General features: G+C 44.1%; 1 protein-coding gene across 2 annotated transcripts in view; it reads left to right on the forward strand.

The window, feature by feature from the left end:
• The window catches only part of UNK (unk zinc finger), a 34,017-nt gene that overhangs the window by 5,182 nt on the left and 11,930 nt on the right, over positions 1 to 16,905 (forward strand). For both annotated transcript variants that reach the window (XM_069481714.1, XM_069481713.1), the window contains exons 2-3: positions 15,673 to 15,882; positions 16,705 to 16,881. In XM_069481714.1, the coding sequence (XP_069337815.1) occupies positions 15,673 to 15,882; positions 16,705 to 16,881 (387 nt within the window). The remainder of the gene's footprint in view (positions 1 to 15,672; positions 15,883 to 16,704; positions 16,882 to 16,905) is intronic.

Raw genomic sequence — 16,905 nt, forward strand, 5'->3', positions numbered from 1 at the left:
TTTTTAAAAAGATTAAATAAAAAAAAGTGCAAATGAGTCCTTACTACTACAGAGAGGCCTTTGAGCCACATGGCCTATTGTCAATGCCCAGCAGCATCGGTTCAGTATGGGAAAGCCCGTGGTTTGCAAAACAATTCGGTGCCCTTTTCCCAGCTTTCTCAATGGCTTGGTCCCTGTGTATCTAATCTATTCTAGGTAAATGCCCCCATGTTATAAGTCTGTGGAGGTGCTTTTGAGATAAGTGTGTGCTCAAAAGAAGCTTGAGAGTCCTAGTGCAGTTATACTTTAGATTATCTCTAATTTGATGGTCATTACAAGGAACAAGCAGATTTTTACCAATGCCTTTATAAAAGGAAATGGCATTTACTTCCTGGGGTGGGTGGGAGGCAGAAGAGAAGGTTGCTGTCTTGCTAAAATGTAATAGAGTCCATTCTTCAGGTATTGTGGTGATTGTTTTAAGGTTCACACGGGCATTTCTTTAAGGACAGGCCATGTGTTTTAGGAATTTAAAATGATATCAATGGCTATACTATATTAGTTCAAGTAATCACAACAAACTTTTTATTATTTCTTTATAAAATCCCTCAACTTTCACCCCTTTTTTCTTTGCCAGTGTGTAGAATTTGACAGCAGTATCAAGAGCTGAGGAGGAGGAGAAGATGGAAAGGAGTCTAGCGACTTAAAAATCTCATAGCATTCTCTGTGAGGTGACTTTTTTTCCTGTTGGTGGCTCAATTTATTTAGGAGATGAAGATATAAGGCCTGTGACAGTATCATGTCACATCTGAGCTTATTGAACTGTTTCCTCTCCTTTCCTTATTCTTTATTTCACAGTTTGCTTTTCATGTTCATAAGTTGACTCATTTGTTTCCTGTTAGCATTTGAAACACCATATGGCCACCATAAGTCCTAACAAAATGACTTCTAACGAGGAGTGGGAAGGTCCATGTCCCACCTTCCTATAAAATTTTGGCCTATTCACAAAACTACCCCCACTGAAGACAGGTAGTTATGTTCTGTAAAGAAGAGGTTGATTAAAACTTTTAGCATGGTGTTTTATGACCTAAAAGATTCAAGTAGTAGTTTCTTTTTTCTTTTTCTCTTTTTTTTCATTGTTCATCTAGATGCAAAGTTTCTATATCTAAGCTTTTATTAATTTTGGTAAGAACTTTTCTATATCTTTTTGATGTCACTTTTATTGTTAAGAGGTGCCAGGCATTTGGTAGCTTGCTACTTTAGGATTTATGTGAATCAGACCTATCTAAATATAAATTAGAGACTTATATTTCCTAATTATAAAGTAACTTATATATTACTATCGAAGTAAGAGTACTTTATAATGAATACATAAAATATATATTAAATAACTAGTACAGTATGTTAGAGTTAACATTTCTGTTTTTATTTTGGTAACTTATTTTGTGGTATTGTGATCATAGCCTGTCAAAAACTCTCTCTGACGTATTCTAAACAGCTTCTAGAGAGTCACTGGTGCTCATTTGCTATTACTCTTGTTTTCCCTTTACCTCAATTAAGAAAAGCTTAGTTAACAGACAGCATGATGGTTAAGTATACCAACTCCAGGGTCATACTACCTGGGTTTGAGGCCCAGCTCGGCTGCTTACTAGCTGTGGGACCTTGGGCAAGTGATTTACCTCTTTGTGTATCAGTTTCCTGAGAATAGCAATAGTACCTGTCTCAGAGGGTTGTTATGAGGATTAAATGAGTTAATATATGTAAAGTGCTTAAAACAATACCTGGCACTTAGTACAGTGTAAGTACTGTTCTTACCGATATTTGAGCAAGGCCCCAACCCACTGCTTTCAGTTGCATTGCTACCCCCTTCAACAGCCTTGATCAAATGCCTTCTTGAGCTGCACCCATACTAAAATAGATTCTTCACTTCATAGGGCATGTGTGGGTCGATGTTGGCTTCAGAGGACAGGCCTCTCTTCCACATCCACTCGAATCTTACTTCAGTATCTAGTCTTTGTTAGAGCCTCCACCAAACTGCTAGAATCGTACCTGATGGATGTATATTCTAAACTGACCCACTGGTTGGGTGCAGTGGCTCACGCCTGTAATCCTAGCACTCTGGGAGGCAGAGGCGAGAGGATCACTTGAGGTCAGGAGTTCGAGACCAGCCTCAGCAAGAGTGAGACCACCCCCCCCCACCCTCCACCACCATCTCTACTAAAAACAGAAAGAAATTAGCCAAACAACTAAAGATAGAAAAAACCAGACATGGCCGGGCGCGGTGGCTCACGCCTGTAATCCTAGCACTCTGGGAGGCTGAGGCGGGTGGATCGCTCAAGGTCAGGAGTTCGAGGCCAGCCTGAGCGAGACCCCGTCTCTACTAAAAATAGAAAGACATTATATGGACAACTAAAAATCTATATAGAAAAAATTAGCCGGGCATAGTGGCGCATGCCTGTAGTCCCAGCTACTCGGGAGGCTGAGGCAGTAGGATCGCTTAAGCCGAGGAGTCTGAGGTTGCTGTGAGCTAAGCTGACGACACGGCACTCCCTCTAGCCTGGGCAACAAAGTGAGCCTCTGTCTCAACAAAAAAAAAAAAAAAAAAGGAAAAAACCAGACATGATGGGCGCACGCCTGTAGTCCCAGCTACTCAGGAGGCTGAGGCAGGAGCATCGCTTGAGCCCAGGAGTTTGAGGTTGCTGTGAGCTAAGCTGATGCCACGGCACTCTAGTCCAGGCAACAGAGCGAGATTCTCTCAAAAAATAAATAAATAAACTGACCCACTCTTATAGGGCCGAATACTTTGTTATACAGAAAGCAATGTACAAAATAAAATGTTAATTTAAATATATATACTAACATGTTCATAAAATTGGAGGCATTTCAGGCCAGCTATGTGCAGAAAAACTTTGAATTAAGTCAACATATTATCCAATCTGGGGAAGAATGAACCAGGGTTTTTAGTACTCCTCACATATTCCCCAGCCATCAGTGACGAGTGATCCTCACGTGAATTTTCTCTCCTTTATTTTCACCAGCTCTAGGCTTCTTCTGGCAAGCGGACAATTAAGGGACCAGGGACACCCAGGACTAGTTGTACACCAATGTTGTACCCTTTATGGCTCTTGTTAGTTCTTAGGGCCAGGAGAGCTCACAGGTGAGCCCCAGTGAGTCCCAGTGAAAAGTGGGCTAAAATATTAATGGTCAGTGAGGAGCTTCTCCACCTTAAAGCACTAACTTGCTTGAGTGCCTGTAGCACTTACATGTGGGTTCCTGTGTATGTCTTCGTAGTAGGATAGTTTCATCATATCTAGGGGCTTCATACTGGCCCTAAGATCTTACTGTATTTACTCTTTGGCTAAAGGCTGGTTATGGGATCAAAGGCTGCATGAAAGGTTCATACCTCAGAAATTCACTAGACACTTATTTTATTTGCCTAAATAATACTCTCTGAGTTTGCTTTTCTACCAGAGAGAATGTTTTAAATCAGGATCATTTCAGAAGATTTGGAAGCCACATCTCTATAAGTGCTGTATCAGACTCATCTAAATATTTACACGCCACCAATTATAGCTTTATTTGGCCTTGTTTTTTTTTTTTTTTTTTTTTTTTTGAGACAGAGTCTCACTCTGTTGCCCGGGCTAGAGTGAGTGCCGTGGCGTCAGCCTAGCTCACAGCAACCTCAAACTCCTGGGCTTAAGCGATCCTACTGCCTCAGCCTCCCGAGTAGCTGGGACTACAGGCATGCGCCACCATGCCCGGCTAATTTTTTGTATATATATATTTTGGTTGTCCATATAATTTCTTTCTATTTTTTTTAGTAGAGACGGGGTCTCGCTCTTGCTCAGGCTGGTCTCGAACTCCTGACCTCGAGCGATCCACCCGTCTCGGCCTCCCAGAGTGCTGGGATTACAGGCGTGAGCCACCGCGCCCGGCCTGGCCTTGTTTTTTAAAAGCCATTTTTTAGTAAACTCCCACTGGTGTGATTATTGTTGCAAAGTTGTATGGTTTCTAGGTCTTGTTTGGTGTTACACAGAACATGTATATATGTCCTTGTAAATAGTGAATGTAGGACTGCTAGTAGTTTACCTAACAAGTTTTCAAAAATAAGGGAAGATTTTCAGCAGCGTATAAGAAATACATATGTACTTGGATAAAGATAAATAATTTAGAATTCTAATCTGGTATGCTCTTATATCTCTTTGAAATTAAAAAATATTTTATTCTTGGCTGGGCATGGTGGCTCACGCCTGTGATCCCAGCACTTTGGGAGGTTGAGGTGGGAGGATTGCTTGAGGTCAGGAGTTTGAGGCTACCCAGAGCAAGAGTGAGGCCCTGTCTCTATAGAAAAATTAGCCGGGCATGGTGGTGCACATCTGTAGTCCCAGCTGCTCTGGAGACTGAGGGAGGAGGATGCTCGAGCACAGGGGTTTGAGGCTATACTGAGCTATGATGATGCCGCTGCACTCTAGCCTGGGCAACAGCGTGAGACCCTGTCTCAAGAAAACAAAACAAAACAACAAATATTCTGAAACTTAAAATGAAGAATCTTTGATAAGCCATGAACTATGAGCTCCGTGACTAAATTTCGTTTTAGAAGATACACATGGGGAAGAAAATAAGTGGCCGGTAGGGTCAGTATTAATATGGAAAACAGATTACTGATAAGTGTCATTTGAGCCTTTGGCTACTACAGTATAATCTTCAACAATGACAGGTTTGTTTACTTTTTTTTCCTTTCCTTTCCTTTGGTGTTAGTTGCAGAATGCTGTTATTATGGTTAAATTTCAATAGATAATGTTTAAGCAGAAAAAAATTAAAAGAGAAAAAAGAATGTTTAAGATTAGGGCCATTTCTTGCACTTTTAAGATTCCATTTCCACGTTAAAGTTTGTATATATTTGTAGAAAAAGATGAAATTCAGTTTTTATAAGACTATCTGTAATAAAGATGAACATGGGTGGTTTACTAGGGATATAGGCAAATCTGTCAAGTTGGCACGAGGCTCGTGAGGAGTGACTGCTGACTGGCCGGGAAAGCAGCAGGCTCCTCGGAAGCAGGCGCTTCCTCGCTGGGCCCTCCAGCTCAAAACTCATGGCCTGCGTCCTCCCGGCGAATGATGTCTGTCGGCGAACAATGTCCGGAGGGAGTTGATTCTGTTGGCTCAGTCTGTGGCCCCTTTTGTTGTCTCCAGTCTTGCTGTTCACTGTGCATTTGGGCAGTCACCAAGTGCTGCGCAACCCTGGTGTTGCAGCACCGTCCCTCTCTCTTAGTTTGTCTCAGTCCTCCAGAGGCCATCATTGTCTTGCCTGTTTGCTTCTATTCAAATCGATAGATGTGTCCACATCAGATTTTACAGATCATAAACAGGACGACATTCAAACAGTCATTCACTTTACAACAAGATTTAGCACACAGTTCACTTTTAACGTAAGGGAACTCTTCTGGCTCACGAGCAACACATGTCTTTCCTTCAGTTTTGGATCAGGATAGATTCCCTGTCAGGTTGCCATTAATATCATGTATTTCTTTCCTAATGAGTTTTTGGTTTTGAATTCTAAAATAATTAATCACAATTAAAGTAAAGATAAGATAACCCCTAATGTCAATAATATTGGATAGGTTTTTCCTTCCAGTTTTTCTTTCTGCATATATTTTACCTAATTATAGTCAAGGTACATACTTTTATTTTTTCTCTTTCACTTAATACATCTTTAGGTTGTACCCGGCTTCTGCCAAATAGTCATCGTAATACCCTTAGTTGTTGGAGGAAACAGAAAAAGGAATTTAATACATTGTAGTGTCCTCTGCACATTCCTAGCAACAGTTACAACGGGAGGGTCAGCTGTCCACTGGCTGCTTTTCTACGGTGCTTATGAGGCTGAAGATCTCAATTTTAGCGTTCAGGTGAGGAACAAGTCTGAGCAGACATTGTGGAAAGTAGATGGTTACTGGTGTCTTAGTTGCCAGGAGCGTCTAAGTCAGAGGTTAAGAGTTGCTTCTCCATGTTTTGCTGGGTTAGTGCAGAGCTGCTTTGTACTGCTTGGAAGGCTTACACGGCTTGGAATGCTTTCTGTTTGTTTTTTTTTTGTTTTTGGTTTTGTTTTTCCAGTTTAGCACATGCCTTAGCACCTGCTATGGGCCAGGTCTCAGCAGGGGTACAGAGGTGAATAGACGCGACTGTGTACAAAGCAGTTAGAATCAACTGCGACTGCTGTAAGACCATACCACCTGTATTCACACGGTGCAGTAGGAACACAGGAGAGAGCAGGTAACACCACGGGGCAGGCAGTGTTAGGGAACCCTCAGGGCAGAGAAGCCAGAAGGGTGATCTAGACACAGGAGACAGCATGATCAGAAGTATGGAGATGTGAGTCGAGGGTGTGATGCGTTGGGGCATACCAACCCTTTAGAGCAGAGATGGGCAAACTGGGGACTTTCATGCCAGATCCAGCCTGCTGTCTGCTTGTGTGTAGCCCATGAACTAAGAATGGTTTTTACTTTTATTTTTTTTTTTCTAGTTTTTAGAGGCAGGATCTCGCTCTCTTGCCCAGGTTCTAGTGCAGTGATGCAGTCTCAACTCACCATAGCCACCAAATCTTGGGCTTAAGCAATCTGCCCATCTCAGCCTTTAAAGTAGCTAGGACTACAGGCGTGCCCTACCATGCCCAGCTGATTTTTCTTATTTTTTTGTGGAGATGAGGTTTCACTGTGTTGCCCAGGCTGTTCTCAAACTCCTGGCCTCAAGCAATCCGCTTGCCTCGGCCTCCCAAAGCCCTGGGATTACAAGCATGAGCCACTGTGCCCGGCCTCAGGTTTTACATTTTTTAATGGTTGCAAAAGAATATTTCATGATATGTGAAAATTATACGAACTTCAAGGAGTCCATAAGTAAAGCTTTATTTGAACCTATGCTCTTTTGTTTACGTAGCATCTGTGGCTGCCTTGTGCCACAGCTGCAGAGTTGATTAGTTGCCACAGAGACCATACGTGGCACTCAATCCCTTTGCACTGCTGCTTGGTGCTCTCATCAGTGTTTCCTGTGCTGTGCCTATCAGCAGACCACAGCATTTTATTTATTTTTTATTACCAATGCATTCCTCTCAAAATGGGAGGGAAAAACTGGACTTGGAATGTTGTGCTTTTAAGGCACTTGGAGTGTGGGTTATTTTGTTGTCAAATTTGGTGGCAAAGCACCTAATAAAGATTGCTTGGCTGAAATCAGCCATCACCAGACCAAGCACTCATCACAGTATCCCCAACTCACAGGAAAACAACAGTCAGGAACATTAGAAAACTTAAAAGGAATATTTATCACAGCAGAATTTCTTCATGAAAATGAAAATGAGGCTACAACTGAAGTAAGTTTGACTGGCTCATTTGTTAGTCAAGCAAGAAAAGCCAGTTACTGACGTTGAGTTAATTAAATGGTGTTTGATTGCAGCAGCTGAAGAAGTGTGTCCAGAGAAAACAAATTTGTTTTGAGTGTTAGCCTTTCAGCAGGAACAGTTACTCCAAATGTTGAGGACATTGGGAGTAGCAGGAGTAGTCAATTGAAAAAGAAGGCAAATGGGCGACTTCTCAGGCCCCTCTCTCGGGGCCCGTGAACCTTACCCTAAAAATAAAAAAAATAAAAAAGAAGGCAAATGATTTCTTGTAGTTTCCTTGGCTCTTGATGAATCCACAAATGATACTGTTACTGTTTAGCTTTTGCTTATTTATGAATCATGGAGCCAATGTCAGGTTTGGAGTGACAAGAATTAGCGTCCATGAGTAGTTGGCTTGGAACAACTACAGGTGAGAATATTTTCAAAAAAGTTAAAACTCTAATTCAGCACAACCTGCAGTATCGTCGGTTAATATCTTTTACAGCTGATGGTGGTAAAAATATGTGTGGAGCAGAAAAATATTTAATTGGACAAATTTACAAAGCTTGTGAAAATGTAAGGTTATTCATTGCATTATTCATCAACAGGTACTTTGCAGAAAGTATTTGAATTTATTATGTGTCATTGCACTATTAGTGTTAGTGATGAATTTCAATCATGTAGGTTTAACTGACGTCAGTTCCATGAATTTTTGTCAGCTGAATATTCTTTTCTTTTCTTCTTTTTTTTTTTTCTTTTTTTGGTGACACAGGGTCTTGCTCTGTTGCCCAGGCCTAGAGTGCTGCAGCGGCGTGTTCATAGCTCACTGCAACCTCAAAATTCTGGGCTTAAGAGAATCCTCCTGCCTCAGCCTCCTGAGTGACTGAGACTACAGGCTCTTGCCACCATGCCTGGCTAATTTTTTCTATTTTTTATAGAGATGGAGGTTTCACTCTTGCTCTGGCTGGTCTCAAATTCCTGACCGCAGGCCATTTACCTGCCTTAGCTTCCCAAAGTGCAAGGATTACAGGTGTGAGCCACCGCATCTAGCCAAGATGCTGAATGTTCTGACATGCCCTTCCACACAGCAGTTTGATGGCTTTAGCAGTGGTACAGTTTTCTTGAAATTTCTTGAGCCTCAGGTCTGAGATTGAAATTTTTCTGAATGAGAAGAATTGTTCTCATCCACTATTATTGTATGCTGAATGGCTTTAGAAATTAGCTGTTGCTACAGACTTGGTAATGTTTCTTAATGAATTCAACCTAAAATTACAAAGCGAAACAGTGCTTATGTAAACCCTATGCTGCAATACAGTCGTTTTGACGACCACTAATGTTTAAATCATTATGTCCTATTAAGCTGCCACATGTACTTTCTCTGCTGTCAAAAGTGAAAACAAAGACAACTCTCCATTCCTACACACGTTTACCGTGGATGCATTTTCGAAATGCAAACTGTGGTTCTAGCAGTGATTTTGCATCGTTATGTGAATGCAAAGGAAATTTCCACATTTCAAAAGCCATTTACTTACCTGTGCAACTGATTTTACACCAAACCTTCAATTGGAAGTGATTAAAAGAGAAGCATCAAGACTAATGGAATATGTGTGTCATCCAAAAGATGAATATGCTCAATTAAAATCGGAGGCGTGTGGCTGGGCATGGTGGCTCACGTCTGTAATCCCAGGGCTTTGGGAGGCTGAGGTAGGAAGATCACTTGGGGGCAGGAGTTTGAGCTCAGCTTGGGCAACAGAGTGAGACCTTGTCTCTAAAAATATATAATAGTAAAATCATAAGTTTATGAAATGATGTCAGCATTTGGTAGTACCTGCCTATGTGAAAAGACATTTTCTTTCTTTCTTTTTTTTTTTTTTTTTTTTTTTGAGACAGAGTCTCACTCTTGCCCGGGCTAGAGTGCCGTGGCATCAGCCTAGCTCACAGCAACGTCCAGCTCCTGGGCTGAAGCAATCCTTCTGCCTCAGCCTCCCGAGTAGCTGGGACTACAGGCATGCGCCACCATCCCTGGTTAATTTTTTCTATATATTTTTAGTTGTCCAGCTAGTTTCTTTCTATATTTAGTAGAGATGGGGGTCTCCCTCTTGCTCAGGCTGGTCTTGAACTCCTGAGCTCAAAACAATCCTCCCACCTCGGCCTCCCAGAGTTCTAGGATTACAGGCGTGAGCCACCGTGCCCGGCCCGAAAAGACATTTTCAAGGATGAAATATGTAAAATAATCATTACAGAATCAGCATTAACAGGTGAACATTTGTAATCAATTTTGACAAAAGGGATCTCCCAACGTTGCAAAATGTTTTATCCCCCTAAGAAGAAATCCATTCTTATTAGTAGACCTGTATTACAAAAAAATATCAATTATTATACTTTTAATTTCATAAATAAAAGATTTGTAGGAATTTGTTTACTTTCTTATATAAGTACCTAATATTCTCACTTTTGCCTTGTGGCCCTCAAAGTCTAAAATATTTACTATATCTGGTCCTTTACAGGAAAAACTCTCTGACCCTTGCTCTAGAGTTGAGTTTGTTTGCAGGGAGGGGAGGAGGTCAGCATGAGGCCAAGCAGTTCTGGAAGCAGCAGGGAACTAGATACAGTTTAAAATGCTACTTTTCGCTGTATAGCCTCTAAACTTACTAGTTTTTCTGTCACTCATTTCTAGTACTTTTGTTTATTCATTGTGTGTTCAAATTCTCACACTCCTCCCCAGAAGGGAGTGAAACACCCAAACTGATTATTAAATGAGACAACTTGGGAAAGAATTTAAAGATTAGCTGGAAAATGAGCTGGTTGCAATTTAGCATTTGATTTAACGCCTTCTTAAGGATGATGTGTTTTACCTAATTTATTGTTACTCTCTTACTTGTTATCACTGTTGTAGGTTAGTGGGGCAAGTTATTGAATTTAGATTTCATGTAGCCTGACTTTTGCTGTTTCTTAGAATTTTGGAAAATAAAGAGAATCCAATAAATTGAAAATAAATCAGTATTATTTGATTTTTTAAAAACAGTGCATGCCATTTATGTGATTTTAGTAGTTTTTAAAGAGTATTAATAATTTTGTTAAGCAATATGATATATCATGACTATATCTATGTAAAAATGCTGGAAGAAAATGTGCCAAAAGGCTACCAAGGGTGGTGGGACAAAAGGCAGTTTGGCCCTTTTCTCCATTTTCCAATTTTTTTTAAGTGGGCATGTTACTTTCTTGATAACCTTTTACATTTATCAATGAGCCATCAATAGAATAGTTAACATGATGTCCTTTGGTTTAACGTCAGCCCGCAGTGGGGCATGTGTGAAGGCGCTGCTTCTCAAAAGTGGAGCTCTGCCAGTGTGCCCCTCCAGGCTTTGCTGGTCCCTTCTTGGTGTAAGGGTTGGCTTTCTCTGACAGTGTTCACTTGCGCAGGGCCCAGGTGGTTTCTTGACTCATCCTGTCCACTGTAGGTCACTAAGGCCTCGAGTTAATTCTAATTTGAAACTAGTCTGTGCTTATAGGCTTTTATCTTGATTGTGGGTGTTCCTGCGAGATGAGAGTGTGGAGAATTCAGCTCTGTGTCCCTGCTCCCTCCCCAGATCTTGAAAGGGGCAGGTGGTTGGTAAATCTTTCCTCCTTGCTTAGACCCCAGACTTCTTGGATTTCTGAGAGCAGATTGTCACTGAGGAGCGGGTCTCACCCTTTTTAGTGTCTTAGATCTTGTGCTTTCAGACCTTTGAAATGGAAAGATGGATTAGAGCTTAACAGAGACACTTGTGCATTTCCACTGAAAACTTAGGTTTTGTTTCAATCCATGAAAAGTAGAAAAGAGGGATTTCTGAGTGGTTTTCTCCTGCCTTTGGGCATTGCTTCCCTGTTAAAAAGAGCTGGGAGGGGAGAGGGAGAATGGGAAATGCTGAGCAAATATTTTGGCTTCTAGGTAAGGGATGGTACAGTTCCTTTAATGACTTAAACAAAAGGTTAGAATTTTCTCTGATCTGATTATAATTGGTTGAAAGTGGGCTTTCGGCTCCTTCCCTCAAGAGGGGCTTTTCTGCAGGACAAGTCCAGCCATGTCTGCTAAGATACAAGTTACTGCACTATAGTGCTGCTCACAGAGGAATAGGATTAGGATTCCAGCTCTCCATGCTCTGTCTCGTGGTGGCATCACGAGCCTGTTGGTGGTGTTGCCTTGTGAACTTTGCTCTTTTTGTGTCTTTTTTATTTCTTGATGTATTCCTTTGCTGATTTCATTCAGCAAATTTTGTTTTTCAACCCTGTCTTAATCAAGGTACTATACTGGGTTCTTAGAAACTTGCCATCAAGAAATTTATAATCTAGTAGAGAAAAATGTACATGTTATTAGTATGTCTAAAGAAATGTCTGAAGAAAGTGCGGTAAGCCAGGCACAGTGACTCATGCCTGTAATCCTAGCACTCTGGGAGACCGAGGCGGGAGGATTGCTTGAGCTCTGGAGTTTGAGACCAGCCTGAGCAAGAGCGAGAGCAAGACCACATCTCTACTAAAAATAGAAAAAATTAGCTGGGGGTGGTGATGAGTGCTGTAGTCCCAGCTACTTGGAAGGCTAAGGCAGGAGGATCTCTTGAGACCAGGAATTTGAGGTTGCTGTGAGCTAGGCTGATGCCACAGCACTCTAGCCAGGACAACAGAATGAGACTCTGTCCCAAAAAAAAAAAAAAAGAAAGTGTCATAAAAACTTAAGAGGACAAGGACAAGAAGATAGGTAGCCCAGGAAGGCTTTATTCATAGAGGTGGTGGCATCAAAGATTCATTACCACGGAATTCAGCCTTGAAATATTTCTAAAGGTGAGGAAGAGGGACATGAGCAAAGGCAGGAAAGTCAAAGGTCTATTTGCAAGACATCAGGGACTCAAGTTTTACTGGCTGGAATGGAGACGAATCGAGGGAAACAATTTGGGAAAGTACCCTGTGCAGGCTGTGTATGTAGGGCCTAGAGCACCAGACTAAATAGTTGGTGTTTAGTCAGCAACTATTGGAGGAGACTGAAATCTTCCAAGAAAGTAAGAGTTAAATTTGGGCTCTAGGAAGAGTCCTGAGCACGGTGCAGTGTAACCTGAACAGGGAGAGGCCAAAAGCAGGGAGACCAGATGATGAAAATGCCCCGAGTCTCTGACCTGGGGTGGTGGCAGTGGGAATGCAAATGAAGAGCCTTAAAATGAGGGAATTTGTTGCTTCACTGTTCTTATCTGTGGTATCCTTGTCAACCAGAGCCCCCGTGGAACCTCATCTGCATGTGACACTGTGGACATGTCTTCCCCAAGTAAGACTCGCCAGGTCTAGTCCCTGCCCTCAGGGACCTCTTCTTCTCAAAGAGGGACAGACTGTGCCCAGAGTCAGGGTGACCACATCCTAGATTTCCTTCTATCTCCTTGTGCTTTCACTGGGGCACTGACACCACGTTGACAAGTGTCACTCTTAGGATTGCCAAGTTTAGCAAATAAAAACACAGGGTGCCAGCCAGGTGTGGTGGCATGAGCCTTTTTTCCCAGTTACTTGGGAGGCTGAGGCAGGAGGATCACTTGAGGCCAGGTGTTTGAGGCTGCAGTGTACCATGGTTGTGCCTATGAACAGCCACTGTACTCCAGTCTGGACAACATAGTGAGACCCCATCTCTAATAATAATAAAAAAAAAATACAGGATGCCAGTTAGATTGGAATTTCAGATAAGCAACAGATAATTTCTTTAAGTATATCCCCTGTAATATTTGGGACATACTTACGCTAAATCATCAGTGTTTATTTCAAATTCCAGTTTAACTGGGTTTTCTGTACTTAATCTGCCAATTCTAACTGCACTTCAGTCTTCTCTGCACCTGGGTCTGAGCTCAGCTTCCCCCTCTCAAAAAAATTCCTTGTTTCCCATTTTCTACCTATGACCTCCTAAATTTCTCAGTGGGTCCAAAGAGTCAGGAGGAGTATGTACCTCCCAGGAGAGGAATTTGCCTAGTAGTTTGGGGCATGGGTGTCTCAACTTAGTGTCAGAACGTGGTACCTTTGTGCAGCATGAGAGCACAGGTTTCTGTGCAACCAGACAGGGAGGGAGAGGAAGAAAGAGCTTTTGTTTATGTTGTCATTTTCTTTCTTTCTTTCTTTCTTTTTTTTTTTTTTTTGAGACAGAGTCTCACTCTGTTGCCCAGGGCTAGAGTGCTATGGCGTCAGCCTAGCTCACAGCAACCTCAAACTCCTGGGCTCAAGCGATCCTCCTGCCTCAGCCTCCCGAGTAGCGGGGACTACAAGCATGTGCCACCATGCCTGGCTAATTTTTTCTATATATTTTTAGTTGTCCGGTTAATTTCTTTCTATTTTTTAGTAGAGACGAGGTTTCGCTCTTGCTCAGGCTGGTCTCGAACTCCTGATCTCGAGCGATCCTCCCACCTTGGCCTCCCAGAGTGCTAGGATTACAGGCTTGAGCCACCACGCCTGGCCAAGAGCTTTTGTTTAAATGCCAAAAAGGAAAGGAGAGCATCAGGCCCTAGGGAGCTTTCCAGATTTTTGCCGGGTGTCTTCAGAATGCACCTGGGGCCCAGAGATCATACCCCTGAAATTTGCCTTCTACACCTTACCTCATTTTCGCCTCCCTGTTTCACTTCCTTTCCTGCTCCACTCACTTTCCAGAAAGGCAGTGGAGCTCTTGGAACCAGACACACTGTATCTCCAAGCTCATACCCTTTGCCTAAAACACTTCCCCAAATCGTACACTAGTTCCCCTCCTCCCCTTCCCCTTTCCTCCTTCCTCTGTCGCAGCCGTGGTCAAGGATCCTTCTTTTAGGTTCCTGAGGGCCTAAGCAAACCTCCCTCATAAGCCTTCTCACAGGATTAATTCCACCTGTAACTTATGTCTCTCCCATGAATATGTGAACTTTCTAAGGACGAGACCTGCCCCTTCCTTGGAGTCCTTGTTGCTCAGCACCATGCCTGCACCTAGTAGGTGCTCAGTAAATAGGTGCTGAATAAACAGCAGGGCTCTGTGTAGAGGCTTCACTGCCCCTTAACCCATCCAGTTGTGCTCTTTAGGGAGCATCCAGCTGCCACCACCCACCACCACCCCTGGGACACACATCTAGGCACTTCTTTAGTCTTCAAGGCTGGAAGTATTTTTCATTAGCATTAAAGAAAACCTGCCTGAAAAGCCTCAGCTCTGGATCTCCCTGCCCCGACACCTTCATGATGGCCAGACTAGTAAGGCCCTGAGTGTCTTGGCATGAGCCAAAGATATGGGCTGGACCCTTTAGATCCAGCCTGTGCTCTGAGCCCAGGCAGTTGTTTCAGATCAGGCTGTTGCTCCCTCCACGCTCCCTTCTGTGTACAACCTCTGAGCCTTCTGGAACAATCTTCCACACTGGCACCAAATGCCCCCTCTCAAGACATTAGTTGGTTGCATTGTTAGACTTGAGAGAATAAAGAGAACTCCCCTGAGTGCCTGTCCCCCCTCCCCCCGGGAGAGTCCCCCAATCTAAGAGACTCCAAACTGGACACATGTAGTGAACAAAACACATTGGACAGTATGTTCTGTAAGGGGGTCAGTGGATCTGGGGCCTTCCACTGGATGGGGTGTAGGAGCAGAGATTTGGGGGTATGTTGGCCATTATACACACAGGACAGAGACAGATAAATCAAGGTGCGGAGGAGGCCAAACAGAGACGGCCCTCAAATCCCCAGGATGTGAATAACGCTAGCTGCAGCAGGTACTCACTTGGAAGACTGCTGGACACAGGACAGGCTGGGAGGGAGGATCTCTTCAGAATGCCAGTATGAGCTCCTTCCAAAACACTTGGTATTGCTGAGAAATGTCTCTGGGAAGAAGTAGGTGGACAGGACAGTAATTATCAGAGTCTGGTCCAGAGGGACGCCCTAAATGCTTGTCTGCAGATTTGTCTTCCCACAGCCTTAGCCCTGCTTGTGGTACTGGTGAGACCTCCAGCAATTGGCAGGTGGATCTGGGCAGCAGCGATGTGTAGGAAAGGAAATTTGGGAGAGGCTCCTCATGCTCTTGTTTACAGCCCTTTGTGATTAGTGTAGTGGTTTGGTGTGGGAAACCTCAGGGGGGCTCACAGACCAAGCTGCTGATTAAGACTAGCTGGTCAGCACGGCCGATAGCTAACTATAGTCTGTGGTTCCTACCTTTCAGGCCGGCTTAGAGCCTGGGTTTGGTATGGATCTGAAAGGTGAGGTCTAGCCTTACAGCTTTGAGTCTCTCCTAGGGTCCCAGTGAAACTAGCACCCCAGAGTAGGGCCCTCAGGAAGCAGGGGGTTTTACTCTGCTCCCGGCCTGCCCTACACGGGCGCTCTCTCTGCAGGTACCTGAAGGAATTCCGCACGGAGCAGTGCCCACTCTTTGTGCAACACAAATGCACACAGCATCGGCCCTACACCTGCTTCCACTGGCACTTCGTGAACCAGCGGCGCCGCCGGTCCATCCGCCGTCGGGACGGCACCTTCAACTACAGTCCTGACGTCTACTGCACCAAGTACGACGAGGCTACAGGCCTCTGCCCGGAGGGCGACGAGTGAGTGCCCCAGCCTGCCCTCCGAGGGGCCGTGTACCTCCTGGGTCAGATGCCCTCAGAACAGGCCAGGCAAATGCTGGGAGGTCAGCCAGAGGCTGCTTTTGGGAGGACTGGCTGCAGCCCAGCCTGTCTTCCTACGGCTCAGGCCCCGCCACCGTCACAGGGGTGGGGTGCCTTTCGCTTTCCCCACTTTTAGGAAACTCAAAATAGTTCTTTGTTTTGCTGAGTGTAAGGGGCCACATCTGAACCAAGGTGTCTGCCTGGGCTTTTCATCCTCCCCTGCAGATCACAGGAACCCTCTCCCTACACTGCCACCACCCACTGCAACCTGTGCAGGCCCCACCAAGGGTGTTCAGAGAGATTGCCTCACAGTTCCCACGTTTGCTGACCCTGAATATCTTACTGCAAATCACAGGGCACAACAGTGATGACCAACGTGAGGTGGCAAGCCTGGGAACGTCACTGAGAGGGAACAGTCATTGGCCATCCTTGTCATTTGTTCCAACATTGGAAAGGGGTGATAGGAGGTACCCGGGGGTTCTGTGAGTTCAACTCGTGGAACCATCCCTGCATCAGCACCCTCTTCTCAGAGGTCAGAGGCTTGCTGACCCCTCTCCCAGCCTAATGAGGCCATCAGAGTGTGAGAGGGTATACCCAAGTTTTCAGCAGTTCTTCTCTGAGGACCAGTCTGGGCAGCATCTGTTCTTCCAGGTGTCTGTCTCGCTCAAGAATGCCAGGCCCTATTGGGTCCCCTTCAGGCTGTAAAGAGGGTAGCCCAGGCTGCAGGGGGTGAAGTTGGGTGACCCCACTATCATGTTCCAGGTGTCCATTCCTGCACAGGACTACAGGGGACACTGAGCGCAGGTACCACCTTCGTTACTATAAAACTGGAATCTGTATCCACGAGACAGACTCGAAAGGCAACTGCACCAAAAACGGCCTGCACTGCGCTTTTGCCCACGGGCCCCATGACCTCCGCTCCCCTGTCTACGACATCAGGTGCGTGAGGCTGGGCTGACGGTA

The sequence above is a fragment of the Eulemur rufifrons genome, chromosome 9 (genome assembly GCF_041146395.1).
Source record: "Eulemur rufifrons isolate Redbay chromosome 9, OSU_ERuf_1, whole genome shotgun sequence".
Taxonomy (NCBI): domain Eukaryota; kingdom Metazoa; phylum Chordata; class Mammalia; order Primates; family Lemuridae; genus Eulemur; species Eulemur rufifrons.